This window comes from Aulostomus chinensis, chromosome 23 (genome assembly GCF_037954235.1).
Source record: "Aulostomus chinensis isolate RoL2024-O1b breed Wild chromosome 23, RoL_Achi_v1.0, whole genome shotgun sequence".
In the NCBI taxonomy this organism is placed as follows: domain Eukaryota; kingdom Metazoa; phylum Chordata; class Actinopteri; order Syngnathiformes; family Aulostomidae; genus Aulostomus; species Aulostomus chinensis.
In genome coordinates, this window is record NC_141342.1 from 11,765,557 (window position 1) to 11,779,685 (window position 14,129).

The window sequence follows — 14,129 nt, forward strand, 5'->3', positions numbered from 1 at the left end:
CCCTCTGTTCATCCCTTGCGATCACAATATCTGCTCTCTTTCCTCTTAAGCTCATAGTGGGTATCCTCCAGGCTCAGGATCTTGCTGCTATGGACATGGGGGGAACCTCAGACCCCTACGTCAAAGTCTTTTTGCTGCCAGACAAAAAGAAGAAGTATGAAACCAAAGTTCAACGCAAGAATTTGTGTCCTGTCTTCAACGAGACTTTCATTTTTAAGGTCACTGTGTGCTGTTGTGTTTTGTTTATGCATAGTGCTCATGAGTATTTGTGATTTTAAAGTAAGTGTTTTTACTCTGTTTCATTCTAGATCCCGTACGCAGAGCTGGGTGGAAAGACTTTGGTGTTGCAGGTTTTCGATTTTGATCGTTTCTCAAAGCATGATGAGATCGGTGAGATAAAGATTCCCATGAACAGTGTTGACTTAGGCCAACCCATGCAACAGTGGAGGGATTTGGAGAGTGGTGAGAAAGAGGAGGTACAATGGATCAGTTTAATATCGCTTAAATTCAGCAGGGAGTGACGGTAATGTAAAATATATTTCACAAATTTTCCTTTTAGCAGGAAAAACTTGGCGATGTTTGCATTTCTCTGCGATACGTTCCCACTGCCGGGAAACTTACTGTGAACATTATGGAGGCAAAGAATCTGAAGAAAATGGATGTTGGTGGTTTATCAGGTATTTTTTTTGTTTTCGATATGGGCTTCTTAAACAATTTTTAGTCTCACTAGGACATGAAATAAAACAACCATTTTTTTTCCCTCCACAAGATCCATATGTGAAGATTGTTCTGCAGCAAAATGGAAAACGCATTAAAAAGAAAAAGACGACGGTGAAGAAAAACACGCTCAACCCCTACTTTAATGAGAGTTTTAGCTTCGATGTCCCATTCGAGCAGATACAGGTAGGTTGTGTCTTGATATAAGTCATCAACTCACAGTTAGGTAGCAAGAAAATGAATAACCCTTGTTTGTCTTTGACTCAGAAAGTGCAGGTGGTCATCACGGTGTATGACTATGATAAACTTGGGAGCAATGACCCTATCGGTAAGACCTTCATGGGTTATGGAGCTACAGGTGTGGGCTTGCGTCACTGGTCAGACATGCTGGCCAATCCCAGACGTCCAGTCGCCCAGTGGCACACTCTCCTGCCGGAGGAGGAAGTTGATGCAGCACTGAAAGCAAAACCTCGCTAAAGCTACAGCTGTGTGTTTATTGTTGTTCTGTAACGTTATACCTGACCTTCTCTCAATTTGTGTGCAGGGGTGTGACACCCTGGCATTCTTTTTTGATATTTGTTATGTTTCTGTTTCCTCTATGAGCCCTTGTAAGTCAGTCTGACTCTGTGCTTGTTACATGGACAAACAACAGTTATCTTTTGTGTACACTCATCAATGAGCCCACAAACACATACAGGAAAGATTTCCATTCTGTTTATTTGTCTCATGTTATTTACATTGGAACTCTTTGCTTATTTTGTATTATTGTGACACACCAGAGTCCCAAGATTTATTTGTACGTATTGAATAACCAATAAAACCCACAATGAACAGTCTCAAATCCTGAGAGTTTCTCGGCCACTGGTTCTTTGAGGTTATTTTAATTCATGCTCTTAATGTTTAGCTGTGACAAACAGAACTATCGGGATTCTCTTCACAGAAAACAAAAATTAGTGAATATAAAACTAAACAAATGATAATATATTTCTCTAAAAATACTAATTCTAAACTCAATCTCCAGTAGATGGCGTCTGTTCTCTCCTCCTCAATGATACTGTTGCCTAGCAACCGAACCAAAACTTTACTTTCCAGACGTCTATTTAGTTGTCTAACACACTCAATTGTAAGTAACAGTGTGTAAGGTGGGTTTTCACATAGTTTTAACTATATCTGAACTGGGTTTGTATCCCCGTATAGGAAAATGCACGAGGCCGCGAATATGATAAACTGACGTTTTGTTTTGTTTTTTCAGGGGTTAATTAGCAAATTAGCGTCTGCATTTACAGTACACACAGCCTCTGCTAACCGCTAAGCTAAACTCGGCCTCCGCTAACCGCTGAGATAAATTCATGCAGTTTCACGCCCCCGAATTACATGAGTGTCGTTTTAACTTAAAGTAAAAGAATAAAATTACCGTGTAGCTGCAGTCTGTGTTGAAAGCACCTACGGGACGTGATGAGTGCTGGACGGGCGTCTGAAGGGGCCGGCTGCGTCACCTGGTGGGGCTTCAGCCCGGCCTGCGACCTCCTGACTTTAGGTGAGACCATAATGACCAAGCACATTTCTGAGTAATTACATTTTAAGCTTCTTCATGTTCCTACTTTAACTTTTGAACTCTACTACATCCGATAAACAGAAATAATACCTTACAATCTAAGTTGATTTAAGTATGTTTATTTTATACATATTAGTTCGGTTTAGGGTACTTACATGAAAAGGGCAAAAATAGTTTAAAAAAAAAGAAGAAAGAAAGTTTAAATTCAATTCACGACACATAACACGAGAGAAAGAAAATTAGAATAAGTCTTTGGCTATGTTTTAAAAATACATAAAATAGCTTAAACAGATGATATATTAATTTAAAAGCAATACTTAACAAGCTTAACATGAAAATTAGACAAAGATAAATACATATTATAATTAAAAATACATATATTACCTTACAAAATACATAAAAATCGATCAATGAAGTTAATTCAATATAGCGTTTAAGTATATCTTACATGTTAATGAAACAATCATTTACATTATAATGTAAATTAAACACTCCTTTTTGCGTCATGATACTTATATCCTAAATACATGCATGATGCTTGTATATTTTATCCAAAAAAATGTACAGTTTTTAATAGAGATGCACATTCATATCAGCACATTATTGGTATCGCCATGTATTGGTAATTTTTTAAAATATATCGGTCTGATGTTCTATGTTTATAACAGCTCAGTTTTGCCCAATTCCTCATCTGGGCTCATCATCTGTCCTTTATGATGATGAAATAATGCAGTAAATATATAATCTCTGAGCTTTTCTAAATGAAAATAAAGTAGAAACTTTTTTTTAACAATTACAATGTTTATATGTGTTTTTCAGTTTGTAAATATCATATAAATTTGCCTCTAAACATATAATATCTACATCTGCAATATCGGCTTTTGACCTCAGCAGTTGTAAAAATATCAGATATTGCCAAAAATCCAATATGGTGTATCACTTGTTTTTAATTTAACATAAAATATTACAGTGAATGCATCGCTAGGAAATGATTGTATAATGCAGTCTAAATGTTTCATATATCTTTGAATAAAGTGTATATAAAAGATATGAAATATGCACAAGGTTCATACTCATTGATTCCCACCCGACATTAGAAGTATGATGTTTTGGACTAAGTATTCCCCTCCTCTTGTCTGCAGGTCCTGTGAGACAGAAAGGTGAGGTCAATGTTCTTCTGGTTGGAAGCGCAGATCCAAGACATATTCTGAAGACTATTGCCGGATTAGGGGATGAGGACAGCCTTCACGTGAGTTTCTGAAATGTGTCTCACACTGTCATGTGACCCCCGTTGGATATATTCCCACACGCGCTCTGCTGTTCTGCAGGTGTGGCTGATTGAAAGCAGCATGGAGGTGGTGGCGAGACAGCTGCTGCTCCTCTACCTGGCGCTTATTCCGCAGGAAAGCATGGGACTTAATGGTGGGTTGAGTGAAATAAGGAATAAAAATTATCCTAAATCTGTAGCATAAATTGGATTTCATTCTCAGAGAAGACTGAGGTGTTCCTGGAGGTGTTCGGAAACAGCGAGATCCGCAGTCAGACAGAGAAGACACTCAAACATGTGGCGTCAAATCTCATACTGTATGTTACCGACGCACAGGAGACGACCACACACTCCTGTCTGAACACATCTCTACTCAAGGTAGTAAAATCAGCTGATCTCACCGCTCAAGTGCACCACAAGGTCATTTGTCTAAAAATTTTAATGTTTCTTAAGTTTAAGGAGCGGGACGAGCTGGCCAGGATATTCAGTTTTTGGATCAAGCCTGACTCTTCTGCTCCTCCGTCAATGTACAAAGTCTGGGATTATCGAGTCAGGCAGCACCTTGGGACACGCTACGACTCCAAGACAGGCTGCTTCGACTGGGACCTCACAATGAAGCTGCACGACAAAGGGGTACGTGAACATGTAGTGTATGAATGCTTTCTGATGGACACTCTTTGTAGACCGATTGTCTGTCTGCAGAGTGGTGTCATCAACAAACAGCAGTATGTGCGATGGAGGGAACGGGGCGTGGCGTTTGAAATGAGGGAGGGTGTCTATCAAATAACCAACCCGAGCCTGCTCTCTACTAGAGTGTTCCGTCAGGTAGGTGTCTGTGTGTTTTTGATGCAAAACAAGTCAGTACAGGCATTTCATGGAGGGAAGTTATTGTGTGTGTGTGTGTGTGTGTGTATAGAAATTGGACAAAGTGTCAGTGAGAGGCTACTGGGGCGACATCGTATCCAGCCCTTACATCGCCTTCGGCATTCAAACTGATGACAAAAGTCTGCTGAAGACCCAGAATGGGCAACACATCAAGGTTAAGCTTGATGACATCACTTCCTGTTCATTTATAAAAACATCAGCAATAAATTGTGCATTTACTCTGTAACTTCAGCGATATTTCCCCGCATCCACAGACAGCCCAGGATATCTCCTTTGCAAATGTGCAGGAATTTTTCCACTCCCTGTCCAGAAGACAGTCAGACACTGAGACTGAAAAATCATCTTTGCCGACCGACAAAATATCTGTCACAATTAACGGTAAATGACTTCTTCTGGTTGTTTGTTTTTCTTGTGGAAAAATAAGCTTTTTAAATCTTTCTTCTGTGTGAGGATGACTACCTTTTAGAGAGATTTTATTGAATCTGTAACCTTTTGCCAGGAACGCTCACTCCTGAGGGACTTTATGCTTTTGTCCTCAGGGCTCCTGTTGCCTCCTTCATCCCTAGATACTTAACACCATATAGCAATTCTAGCTGCTTTGCTTGCACTTTCCCTTGCTGACTTGCATGTATATGTTTATGACATCCTTTCCCTGTTGGAACTCTGTGTTTTATTATGTTGATGCATCACTGATATCTTCTTCCTTTGTTTCCTCTTCTTACTTGAACCCTGAGTGCAAAACTAATTTCCCCTTTTGAGGCATAAAGATAACCTAACCATCTCACAGCAGCAGTTCTTAGACTTCACATTGTCAAACTGTGAAAATTAGAACAGAAAGTGAACGACAACAAAACATAAAACACAGAACTCACTTCTGAAGCAGTCAGAGGAAAGGAACTACACTTTTGTACACTTGCCCAGTTTTCCTGTCCACATGAGGTCTCCTCCAAGAAATGCATGAAACGTTCTTCTTATGTGTTTCAGAGCTGATGCAGCTAAATCGCATATCTGTCAATTTCCTGCCACTGGATTCACTCAAAAAACTACCCGAAAAACAGAAATACTCCCACTTCTTCAACACCATCTACTTCTCTGCCAGGTTTGAGCTCTTTTATTGTCTTACAAACGACAACAAACAATAACGTGGCATAATTCAGCAACTGCTTTTTCATCTCTGTCTCTGTTTCCTCCTCTGTCCATGCTGTAAAGCTGCACACACCATTTGGGACCAACCATGAGACAGGCTGCAGCACCAGACGCTGTGCTTGCTGTGGAGTTGGCCAAGTGAGGGTTGTTGTTTTTTTTTTAATAGTAGCAGGGCTTGTTACCTGTAATGGAAAATTTTAGTATCACATTGTGTTTTGTTTTGTTTTTTTTGTTTGTTTTAATCTTTGAACTATGATGACCTCTGTTGGTTTTATGTCTACAACCTGTTTGAGCTTTGCGGTTGAGTGACCTAAAGTTTGAAACGGTCACGTATCTGGAAAAACGTCTCGTATTACACTTCCTGTTCCTGCATCGAGGCAATAAGCTTTCTAAGCTCTAGTTTCTCTGAATTTTCAAAAAAAGAGTTCAACTTCTAATTCCTCTTGCATATGACAGCAGATTTCATGTTCTTGGAACCTTAAAAGGAAACCTTAATGGTAGGCGGGTGTTAATCTGCGGGGCAACAAAGATTGTATAGAAGTTCGAGTGACTCTGCACTCTGGGGATTCTTCTTCAGCACACACTCGTTGTGTGTTGAACCAATTTCCCTCCTGCAAGATGAGAGAATTGCTCAGCCTCAGCAACAGTTTGTTTGAGTGTTGTTTCTCATCTCACCAGAACTTGGAGCCTCTCGAGACGAACAGTGTGTGCAGCTTAATCATTTTTCCACCACATTACCATGGCGACAGTCACCAGGAAAACTATGACTCAAGCCTTTGGAGTATTTAGTTTCATTTTTTCCTTGTTTGCAAATTGACTGATTGACACTTATTTGTATGCCAGGTACATTTTAGACCTGAACAAAGAGCAAGAGGAAGATTTTGCAGAAAAAGTGGCGAGCATCTCCCAGGAGGCGGGGTTTCAACCATGTCAGGAGGTGAAGAGGGATGACGTTCAAGCTGTTTTCATGCTGAAGAAGTAAAATGCAGAGGAGCTACAGTACCCCCACCCCCATCAGCATCTTTATCCTTATGTGATGCAACAGACTGGTAGTCAAGGTGACGCAGCAGCTTTACAGCACAAGAATTTTCTTCTTCCTGAGGAACATGATACCTACTCATTTTTAATCATTTTCTTTCTGTAAAAATTCTTTTTTTTAAATTCCCTCAACAGATATTTTTGATAAATACATCTGCAAAGTGGATACATTTCAGTAAATGACACTACAACAACAACAACAAAAAACACCGCAAATGTGCTGCGACGTTGTCCAGAAACCAGTAAACAGTCGTCTGCTTTCCTTTGACGTGTCAAGTGTCAGCTTTCACTTCCAGCGTCCTCCGACCTTCCCCTTACCGTGGCCTTTTTTGCTGCGCCGAGAAAAGAAGAGATTTTTATTTAAAATATGGAATTTCCATCCATCTGTGGTGTGTTTGCATAGCTTAGGCAAAGTAGCTCCCTGCATGCTGGCCTCGTGCTCTGTTGCAGTGAAAAGGGGGAGGGGTCAGGCTATTGTGTCACGTCGGAGTAAGACAAACAGATCGACTCACAATTTTTGAGCGTGTTGGATTCTGTTCAGGAGGACGTTGATCTGGGAGAAATAAGTACGAAGACTTCAATCTGACATCACAAATTTCTGAACATGTGTGTGTGTGTGTGCACGTGTGTGTGTGTGTGTGTGTGTGTGTGTGTGTGTGTGTGTTTGTGTTTCAGCGAGACGCTTTACCTCATATTTCTGCCTCTTCATTTTCTCAGTCAGGTCAAATTTCTCCGACTCCAGGTGGTAGATCCATTCCCACATCTCCTTTGCTCGCTTCCTAAAACACAATATTAACAGCCAGAGATAACGAAGAACCTAAAGTTGGGCAATATAGAGTTCATTTTATCGCAATATTTCCTTCTTGTTTTTACCATAAAGTTAGCAATGGCTAGTTTTTGGCCACACGACACATCCGCACCTCGCAAACACAAAAACTGATCCGAAAATAATGAGCGATATTGATTATCGTCAAATACCTTGCAATACCAGTTGAGTTAATTAAATGATACGAAGAATTTGATTGGCAAATTGAAAATGATGATAGAAAATTGAAACCCTACCAAAACAACAAATGTAAATGTCAAAATATTTTTAGATTGCGAAAGAACAAATGATGCTTGAATCTTGCAGATACCTCTAAGAGCACAATATGGATGACATGAGAAAGAATGAACCACAGCGAGGTTATGCAACGGTGTATCTTAGGAAAGATACATGAGAGCCTGAAAAGGGGGCTGAAGTAAGTCTAAAACCCTCATACAATAATCAAGGGAACGTAGTGTTTTGGGGAAGTAAAGCCAAATGTACTGGTAAGAAGATGATAACGATTTTAACAATAAATTAACTAGAGCCCACTCTTCTGCCGAGGCGATATGACATCATCAGATGCAGTTGCGTACCGATTCCTGCACGCTTGCACTATCATCCTTCCATATTTCATCAAACTGCTGGTGGTCACATGACCTCAGTGATGGAGCTGAATAACTGTGAGACTTCTTTTCTAAACTGACCTCAGGTCATCTTCCCTCTGGTTGTCAATAGCCAGGGGCTTCCGTCTCTCCGCCAAAGTCTTCTTCTTGATCTCCCGTGCCGTTTGCCTCTTGCCTCTCCTCTGCTCCACCTGCACCAGTCAAACACATCTCAATCTCTTAATGGGATTAGACACTCACAGCACACACACACACACACACACACTGCTCACACTTGCACCGACCTTAGCCAGGAACCCTCCAAAGTGAGCCCCCATGTTTGAGAGCACCTTCTTCTTCTTAGCTTCATCATCTGCTCTCTTCTTGGCCTCTTCGTCCTCTTTCCTCTGTCTCTCCTCCTGCAGGAGTCAACTTTAGTTTAAAAGTTTAAAAAAAAAAAATTGGAATTTGACAATCTAACGTGGTTCGGTGTTAATCACCGCAATCCTGGTCTGTCTGTCTCGCTCTTTTTCTGCCCTCACACGCTGCTGTTCAGCCCTTTCAGCCCGGCGACTCTCCTAAAGCAGAACAAAGGACTTCTGAACGCATCGTATTAATTGCATATTATTTTTCTCAGTGTTAAACCGGCATTACAATCCTCTCTTTGAGTCCAATCAGCTCCTCCTCTTCTTTCTTCCTCTGCTCAAAGTGGACATCAATCAGCGTCTGCAGCTCCAGAAGATCTTTCTCCATCCGTTTGCGGTGGATATCCTAGCAGCAATTACACATTAATGATGTTTTTTTAAATATATATATATGTGAATCATTTTACATTAATAACACATTTAGAGGAACATACGTCAAAGTCAACCCTCTCCCCTTCAGGGATTTTGGGAGGGACGAGCTGTGTGACCACGGGCCTGTAATATAACACGTCAACGTTTGAATTCATGCGATTAATCAAGATCCTGTAAATATTCCTTGATGTATACAAGCATGTATGTGCTCACTTGTATTTAGGGCGTTCTCCTTGAACAGCAAAGTCGATCAATAACCAGAGAAAAGTTGATATACATAAAGTGCAGTCAAAAAAAATCTGTGACTTTCTGAATGGGATGATGTATTTCAGCACATTTGTTTACTTAGTATGTTGCTGATTTGGAAGTGGAATAGGATTGTCTCACCTCCTTCTCCCTGCTCCTCATCTTCCTCTGAGGAGAGAGAGAACAGAAATTTTTTTTAAAAGCAAACAATAAAAACCAGCTGCTTTTATTTTGAAATGAAATGTCCTACCCTCTTGATGGCCCCTGAATAAGAGAGAGTTGAAAGATTTACGTGAGGTTTGGAAGATCAGATCAGAAGAACATTTCATATCGAAAAGGTTCAAAATTCTAAAACAGGGTGAACTCACCCGTGATCTTCCAAATCTGACATTGTGAGACTAAAAAAAAAGATGAAAAATAAGCAGAGATTAAATAAGAAATACTGTCGTTTCATTCTGTTTAAGATAACTCATAAATCTCACACTGTCATGCATGTAGAGCTGGACTTTCCAGCATGAGTTTGTCCCTGTAATTTCTGAAAAAGTACACTTTTTTTTAACAAGCTAACCCAAATTTTCACTATTTGAATTAATCTTTTTGCATACTCAGTACCTGGATGATTATCTTGGCTGGAGGACACGGTGCTTTCTCTTAAGTAGTTGTCTCAGAGAATTTTTGATTCTTTTTTTCCTTTTTTTCTCCTTTATTATCCCGACCTACTTCCCTTCCCTATCAATTTATATTATGAGTAGTAGCAGTGGTAGTATTAGTAGTATCTTTCTCTTTGCAGTCCGCTTATCATCCTTTTCCTCTTGTGTGCTGATAGTGTTCAAACTCTAGAGAGAACATGACTCAGAGTGAAGGGTGTGTGTGTGTGTGTGTGTGTGTGTGTGTCCGCAGCAAACGTGTTACTCAGCACATGCTGGCGCTTTCGTTCAAAGAAAAAGATTAAGGGGAAGGCCATTTGTAGCTAATGATCTAGGAATAGACGAGTCTCGTCCGCCAGGATAAGAGGGAGGTATCAGGTGACCAATCCTCCATCTTTAATTTGATTAAGAGGAGATGGAAGAGCTTAAGCAGCTCGGCTGGCTGCTATAAACACCTGCCAACTTCCCTATTATCATTTGATCTGCTGCGGGCTGACTGACCCGAGAGCATCTGACCTCAACGCTTCAGTGAGACAAGTCACCATGATGTCGACTGATTAATTAAAAATATATAATTATGCAAATAATTGCAGGCCTTTCTAGACTGGTTTTTATTAATTCCATTATCATAGTAGAAGATCAAGCACCGCTGCCGCCACTGGGATCGGCTCACGGTTCTTTTTTAGCCCAGATCTCAGAGCATGAGCATGTCAATCTTGAATAAACATGGGCACGCAGACAAAAGGCAGATGAAGGGATTGAGAGAGGAATGTCGAGTCACTGTTGGATGTTTCTTTCCAAACTGAGGGCATTCACAGAGGGAGATCAAGGACGCCAAGTATAGCTCCCGATGAAGGGACGCACCGTGAGCAGCTCCCCTCTTACCAAGGTGACAGAGTTTGCTGTTATGTTCTGATTTTATGTGGAATTTAGCGGTGGTCCCAAAGACTATTGTCTATTAAGTGGAGGTCCAGCAGGCATCTAACTGGCCACCAATGCCGCGTTTGAATGTAGGTTGTGACCTCAGGCGTCCAGAATTCAATGTCAGGACATCTGACAGAATATTGTAGTTTTTACTAGCGCTGACTAACTGAAATCCTTCTTCTTCTTTTTTTTTCAGAACGTCATGATGTTTGGATGTTGATATTTTGTTTATTGAAAGTCCAAAATGGGAATAAAATCTGGATAAAAATAGTTTTTGCCAACAGAATTTTCATTTAACCACAACACTGTGTTACTTTTATTTTGTTTCCTCACATGAAAGCGATGTCCCCTGCCAGCTTGGACGACACAAATGCATTATCACCTCTTTAAGTTGGTGAAGGTGTGTGACACACGTCTATTATCGCCTCCTTTTAGCTCTGATTTTGGTCCCCACTAACTCCTGAGGAAAATATGTAACCTCCTGAGCCACGTAATCCTTCGCTATGTTTTCCCGCTAGTTGCTAACTTTGTCCTGCTAATATTATTGGAGCGTTCTCTCTACAAACAGCCGCCTGCAAGAGTGAACCGAGAACAAAGCAGTGAGCTGAAAGACTCTAAACTGGTGGACGGAAAAGAAAAATGTACACAGGAAATAAAGTTTCACCGTTACCCTAAACCTTCATTTAAAATGGTATTCAACGCTCAGCATCCATTAAAAAAAACAAAAACAAAACTGAATGAAATAAACACCGCTAGTGTAGTAAATGTAGAGCAAATTCTTAAAGATTAAAGCTACAGAAGAAAAGTTCAAACATACCAGCACAGGAAGCAATAGAGAGATAGATGGATGGAAAGAGAGAGAGAAAGAGAGCTGTTCGGGGATGATGACAACAAGCAGCAAGGGGAGACGGAGCTTTATATAAGGGGGTCGCCCCGACAAGGAGGTGACTTGAAAAGAAAAACGTGTGGCTGGAGTCAGGAAGGGACGGACGGGGTCTGTATGTGGATTATTGGTGGCTTTTGGGAGTATAAACTGAAGTCTGACAGACAGGATGATGAGGGAAGGGTTGGTTGGTGACCTCACGGCTGGAATGTGACAAAAGACAGGTGGCGGCAGCAGCTCGGAGCGAAAGGGCAAAGTAAAAGAACGAGGCAAAACCAAAATCTGAATATGACGATGACGCAGTCCCGGATGCTAAATTCTCTCATTCCTGCATTAATCCTTCAGGAAATGATTGAGAAAAGATTTACGTCATCCTGCTGTAGCTACAGGATACGGAAGCCAGGAGGAGCCACAACTCAAGCACTAGGTTCTTTATTATCTCCTGCTAGCTAACATTGTGCTCTCATGATAACAAGTTAACATACCTCATTATTTTTCAGATAATAAAAGGCCAATTTCTTGAGAAAATGATGCGTATTTCTACAAGAAAACCCACAGTAATTTCCCCTTAACCCTCGGAGAACAAAGTCATTATAAGCCTGGCTCCATAACACAACAGCTCCTGCTTTTCACATGCATTTGTTTTTTTGGTTTTGTTTTTTTGTGAAATGCAAATTTACCCCGGAATTTGTCAGCTGCAAAAGCATTTCCATAAAAAACAAATCCATATTGTGTTTCAAGACCTCTCACAGCTAATTATGTGTGAGGGGAAAGAACCGGCCAGCAGGAATTCACTTTGATGATCAGGTAAGAAAGAAAGCAAATAAATGAGGGTTTGGGTTCGTAAAATATAATTCAATGAGGTTTTTTTTTCATGGCTACAATTCTGAGTACTAATACTTCGAATGGTTGTCATTATGCATTTATTGTTATCAGTACGGATGGTATGAATTCATAAAACAGCAGTTACCATATTCACACATTATTCTTTGGATGCCTTGTAGAAACACTGATATGAATAGGAAATTTTGGTATTACAATGATTAAATGTATTACAGTTCTTTGTTTGGATAACGAATCTCTTGAGACCTTAATGTCAGTTAAATTCTATCAAAGCATGTGCAGATGCTGCTTTGTAGCAGAGAGGAATTAAAAAAATATTGCTGCAAAGAGAAGATCATAATAACCCTACTCATAATATGATAATACCCCAATTAGATTTTATACATTTTATTTGTTTCTGAATTTAACGAAGGGCTTAGTTTTGTTTTGTTTTTTAATTCATGCAGTGAGGATATTGTGAGTTTAATCATCGAACTAATCTCGTTAACTTGGAAACAAGCCGTCCATTCGTCGCGTCCTTTTGGCTACTTAAATGTTTACCGAGTCAAAGCTACAACAAATAAAGTCGACAGGAACATTCCTGCACTCCCGGATGAACGTTTTGGCATTTTTAGAAAAAAATCGTATCTTTTAAATCTGATCCTTCATCAGGTACTTGGAAAGAACATCCTCTTTTAGCCCTCAAAGATTGAGACGGTGTCCCTTTGAATTAAATTAAAATAAAGGTTCAGGCAATAAGCAGACATTTCTGAGGAAATCCTCATAGGAAAATGTTCATTTGACTCCTAATGTAGATCTTCTTTTAGGTTCTAGAAAAATGATGCTTCACTTGCTGATGGTCCTTCTGGCTTCAGGTGAGTATTTCTGGGTGAAATGATGAGATAATCTCCCACGTATGATCCAGTTCATGTTAAATCCCCTTGCAGGGTCTTTGTGCTCACATATCCATCGAGAGTATCATCTGGTGACTACGTCCAAGAGCTGGGACGAGGCTCAGACTCACTGCAGACACGTGCACTCAGACCTCGCCACCATTGGTTGTCGTGACGACATGGACAGGCTGGTGAACATGACAGCAGCCAGTGGAGCGACGGCAAGCACCTGGATTGGTCTGAGAGAGTCAGGGCCGGCGTCCTGGCTGTGGTCTGTGGGGGAAACTCACACCAGTCAGGGATTAGTAGAATACACTAACTGGGCCAGTTTACCCAGTTCCTCTCGCCACTGTGGAGGCATGAGGGGTGACGGGAAGTGGTTTGGAGAAGTCTGTGACACCAAGCTTCCTTTTGTGTGTCAGGAAGGTCAGTAAGGTGGCGTCATCATGGAGATACATTTCCTCCAATCAGGAACAAGCTCTTCTTCTTCTTCACTTGGATGTCTTGAGCTAGCAACTACCTTACCTTAGCATATAGACTTGAGTCTATGGAAGAAAGTAATTACACACAGTGTTTTTAGTTTTGGCTTAGAGCTTCTCAGTCTTTTAAGCCACGCCCACTTCTAATATCGTAGGAGTCACTGCCCCCATCTCTACTGTCATAATTTGTGGATTGTCTGCTGTTTTTCATTCATGCACTTGTGCTGCACGATATAATGTACTGGAGATAAACCAATACAATGTTACAGTCTGAAATGCAACATTGTCATAAAAATGCATACTCATTAATGTACGGTAAATAAAACTAGGCTGCTGTAGACGCCAAACCCGCTCTTCCAGCACCACAGACAGCTCCTACCAACCCTCACAATCCACTTAAGGTTTTGAGAAACTCTTCAA

General features: G+C 40.6%; 4 protein-coding genes across 7 annotated transcripts in view; 2 read left to right on the top strand and 2 right to left on the bottom strand.

The window, feature by feature from the left end:
- Positions 1-1,547, top strand: part of syt5b (synaptotagmin Vb) — a 4,854-nt gene extending 3,307 nt beyond the window's left edge. Inside the window, exons 5-9 of one of the 2 annotated variants that reach the window (XM_086195879.1) lie at positions 51-218; positions 309-476; positions 560-677; positions 770-903; positions 985-1,547. In XM_086195879.1, the coding sequence (XP_086052005.1) occupies positions 51-218; positions 309-476; positions 560-677; positions 770-903; positions 985-1,194 (798 nt within the window). In that variant the 3' untranslated portion in view covers positions 1,195-1,547. The remainder of the gene's footprint in view (positions 1-50; positions 219-308; positions 477-559; positions 678-769; positions 904-984) is intronic. The other variant, XM_086195880.1, reaches the window with a different exon arrangement.
- LOC147239558 (receptor-type tyrosine-protein phosphatase H-like) overlaps positions 1-2,259 on the bottom strand; it is a 23,745-nt gene extending 21,486 nt beyond the window's left edge. For both annotated transcript variants that reach the window (XM_086195876.1, XM_086195874.1), the window contains exon 1: positions 2,132-2,259. The gene's annotated coding sequence lies outside the window, so the exon portion shown is untranslated. The remainder of the gene's footprint in view (positions 1-2,131) is intronic.
- dnaaf3l (dynein axonemal assembly factor 3 like) lies at positions 1,781-10,896 on the top strand. 2 transcript variants are annotated; one of them, XM_086195877.1, is made up of 12 exons: positions 1,781-1,840; positions 2,139-2,254; positions 3,415-3,521; positions 3,601-3,694; positions 3,763-3,917; positions 3,993-4,172; positions 4,242-4,364; positions 4,456-4,578; positions 4,679-4,802; positions 5,409-5,523; positions 5,634-5,708; positions 6,414-10,896. In XM_086195877.1, exons 2-12 carry the CDS (start codon positions 2,173-2,175, stop codon positions 6,550-6,552), a joined length of 1,317 nt encoding a protein of 438 aa, XP_086052003.1. In that variant the 5' UTR covers positions 1,781-1,840; positions 2,139-2,172; the 3' UTR covers positions 6,553-10,896. The 2 variants fall into 2 exon arrangements, with proteins under 2 accessions (XP_086052003.1, XP_086052004.1); XM_086195878.1 differs by having other exon boundaries at positions 1,800-1,840; positions 2,145-2,254.
- On the bottom strand, positions 5,526-11,498 carry LOC147239562 (troponin T, slow skeletal muscle-like). Its single transcript, XM_086195882.1, has 13 exons — positions 11,450-11,498; positions 9,430-9,459; positions 9,312-9,325; positions 9,203-9,229; positions 9,029-9,047; positions 8,878-8,938; positions 8,673-8,789; positions 8,519-8,596; positions 8,324-8,437; positions 8,121-8,230; positions 7,297-7,387; positions 7,121-7,161; positions 5,526-6,940 (listed from the first exon to the last, which is right to left on the bottom strand). Exons 2-13 carry the CDS (start codon positions 9,450-9,452, stop codon positions 6,895-6,897), a joined length of 741 nt encoding a protein of 246 aa, XP_086052008.1. The 5' UTR covers positions 9,453-9,459; positions 11,450-11,498; the 3' UTR covers positions 5,526-6,894.
- Between the last annotated feature and the right edge of the window lie 2,631 nt (positions 11,499-14,129).

Excerpts from the sequence above, each read along its gene's own strand:
- LOC147239562 (XM_086195882.1), bottom strand. The coding sequence starts at position 9,452 with ATGTCAGATTTGGAAGATCACGG. Across the intron at positions 8,790-8,877 it reads GGGAGAGGGTTGACTTTGAC|GATATCCACCGCAAACGGAT; the intron begins GTATGTTCCTCT and ends AATTGCTGCTAG. Across the intron at positions 8,231-8,323 it reads TTGGAGGGTTCCTGGCTAAG|GTGGAGCAGAGGAGAGGCAA; the intron begins GTCGGTGCAAGT and ends TGACTGGTGCAG.
- dnaaf3l (XM_086195877.1), top strand. The coding sequence starts at position 2,173 with ATGAGTGCTGGACGGGCGTCTGAAGGGGCCGGCTGCGTCACCTGGTGG. Across the intron at positions 4,579-4,678 it reads AGAATGGGCAACACATCAAG|ACAGCCCAGGATATCTCCTT; the intron begins GTTAAGCTTGAT and ends CCGCATCCACAG. Across the intron at positions 5,524-5,633 it reads ACCATCTACTTCTCTGCCAG|CTGCACACACCATTTGGGAC; the intron begins GTTTGAGCTCTT and ends CATGCTGTAAAG.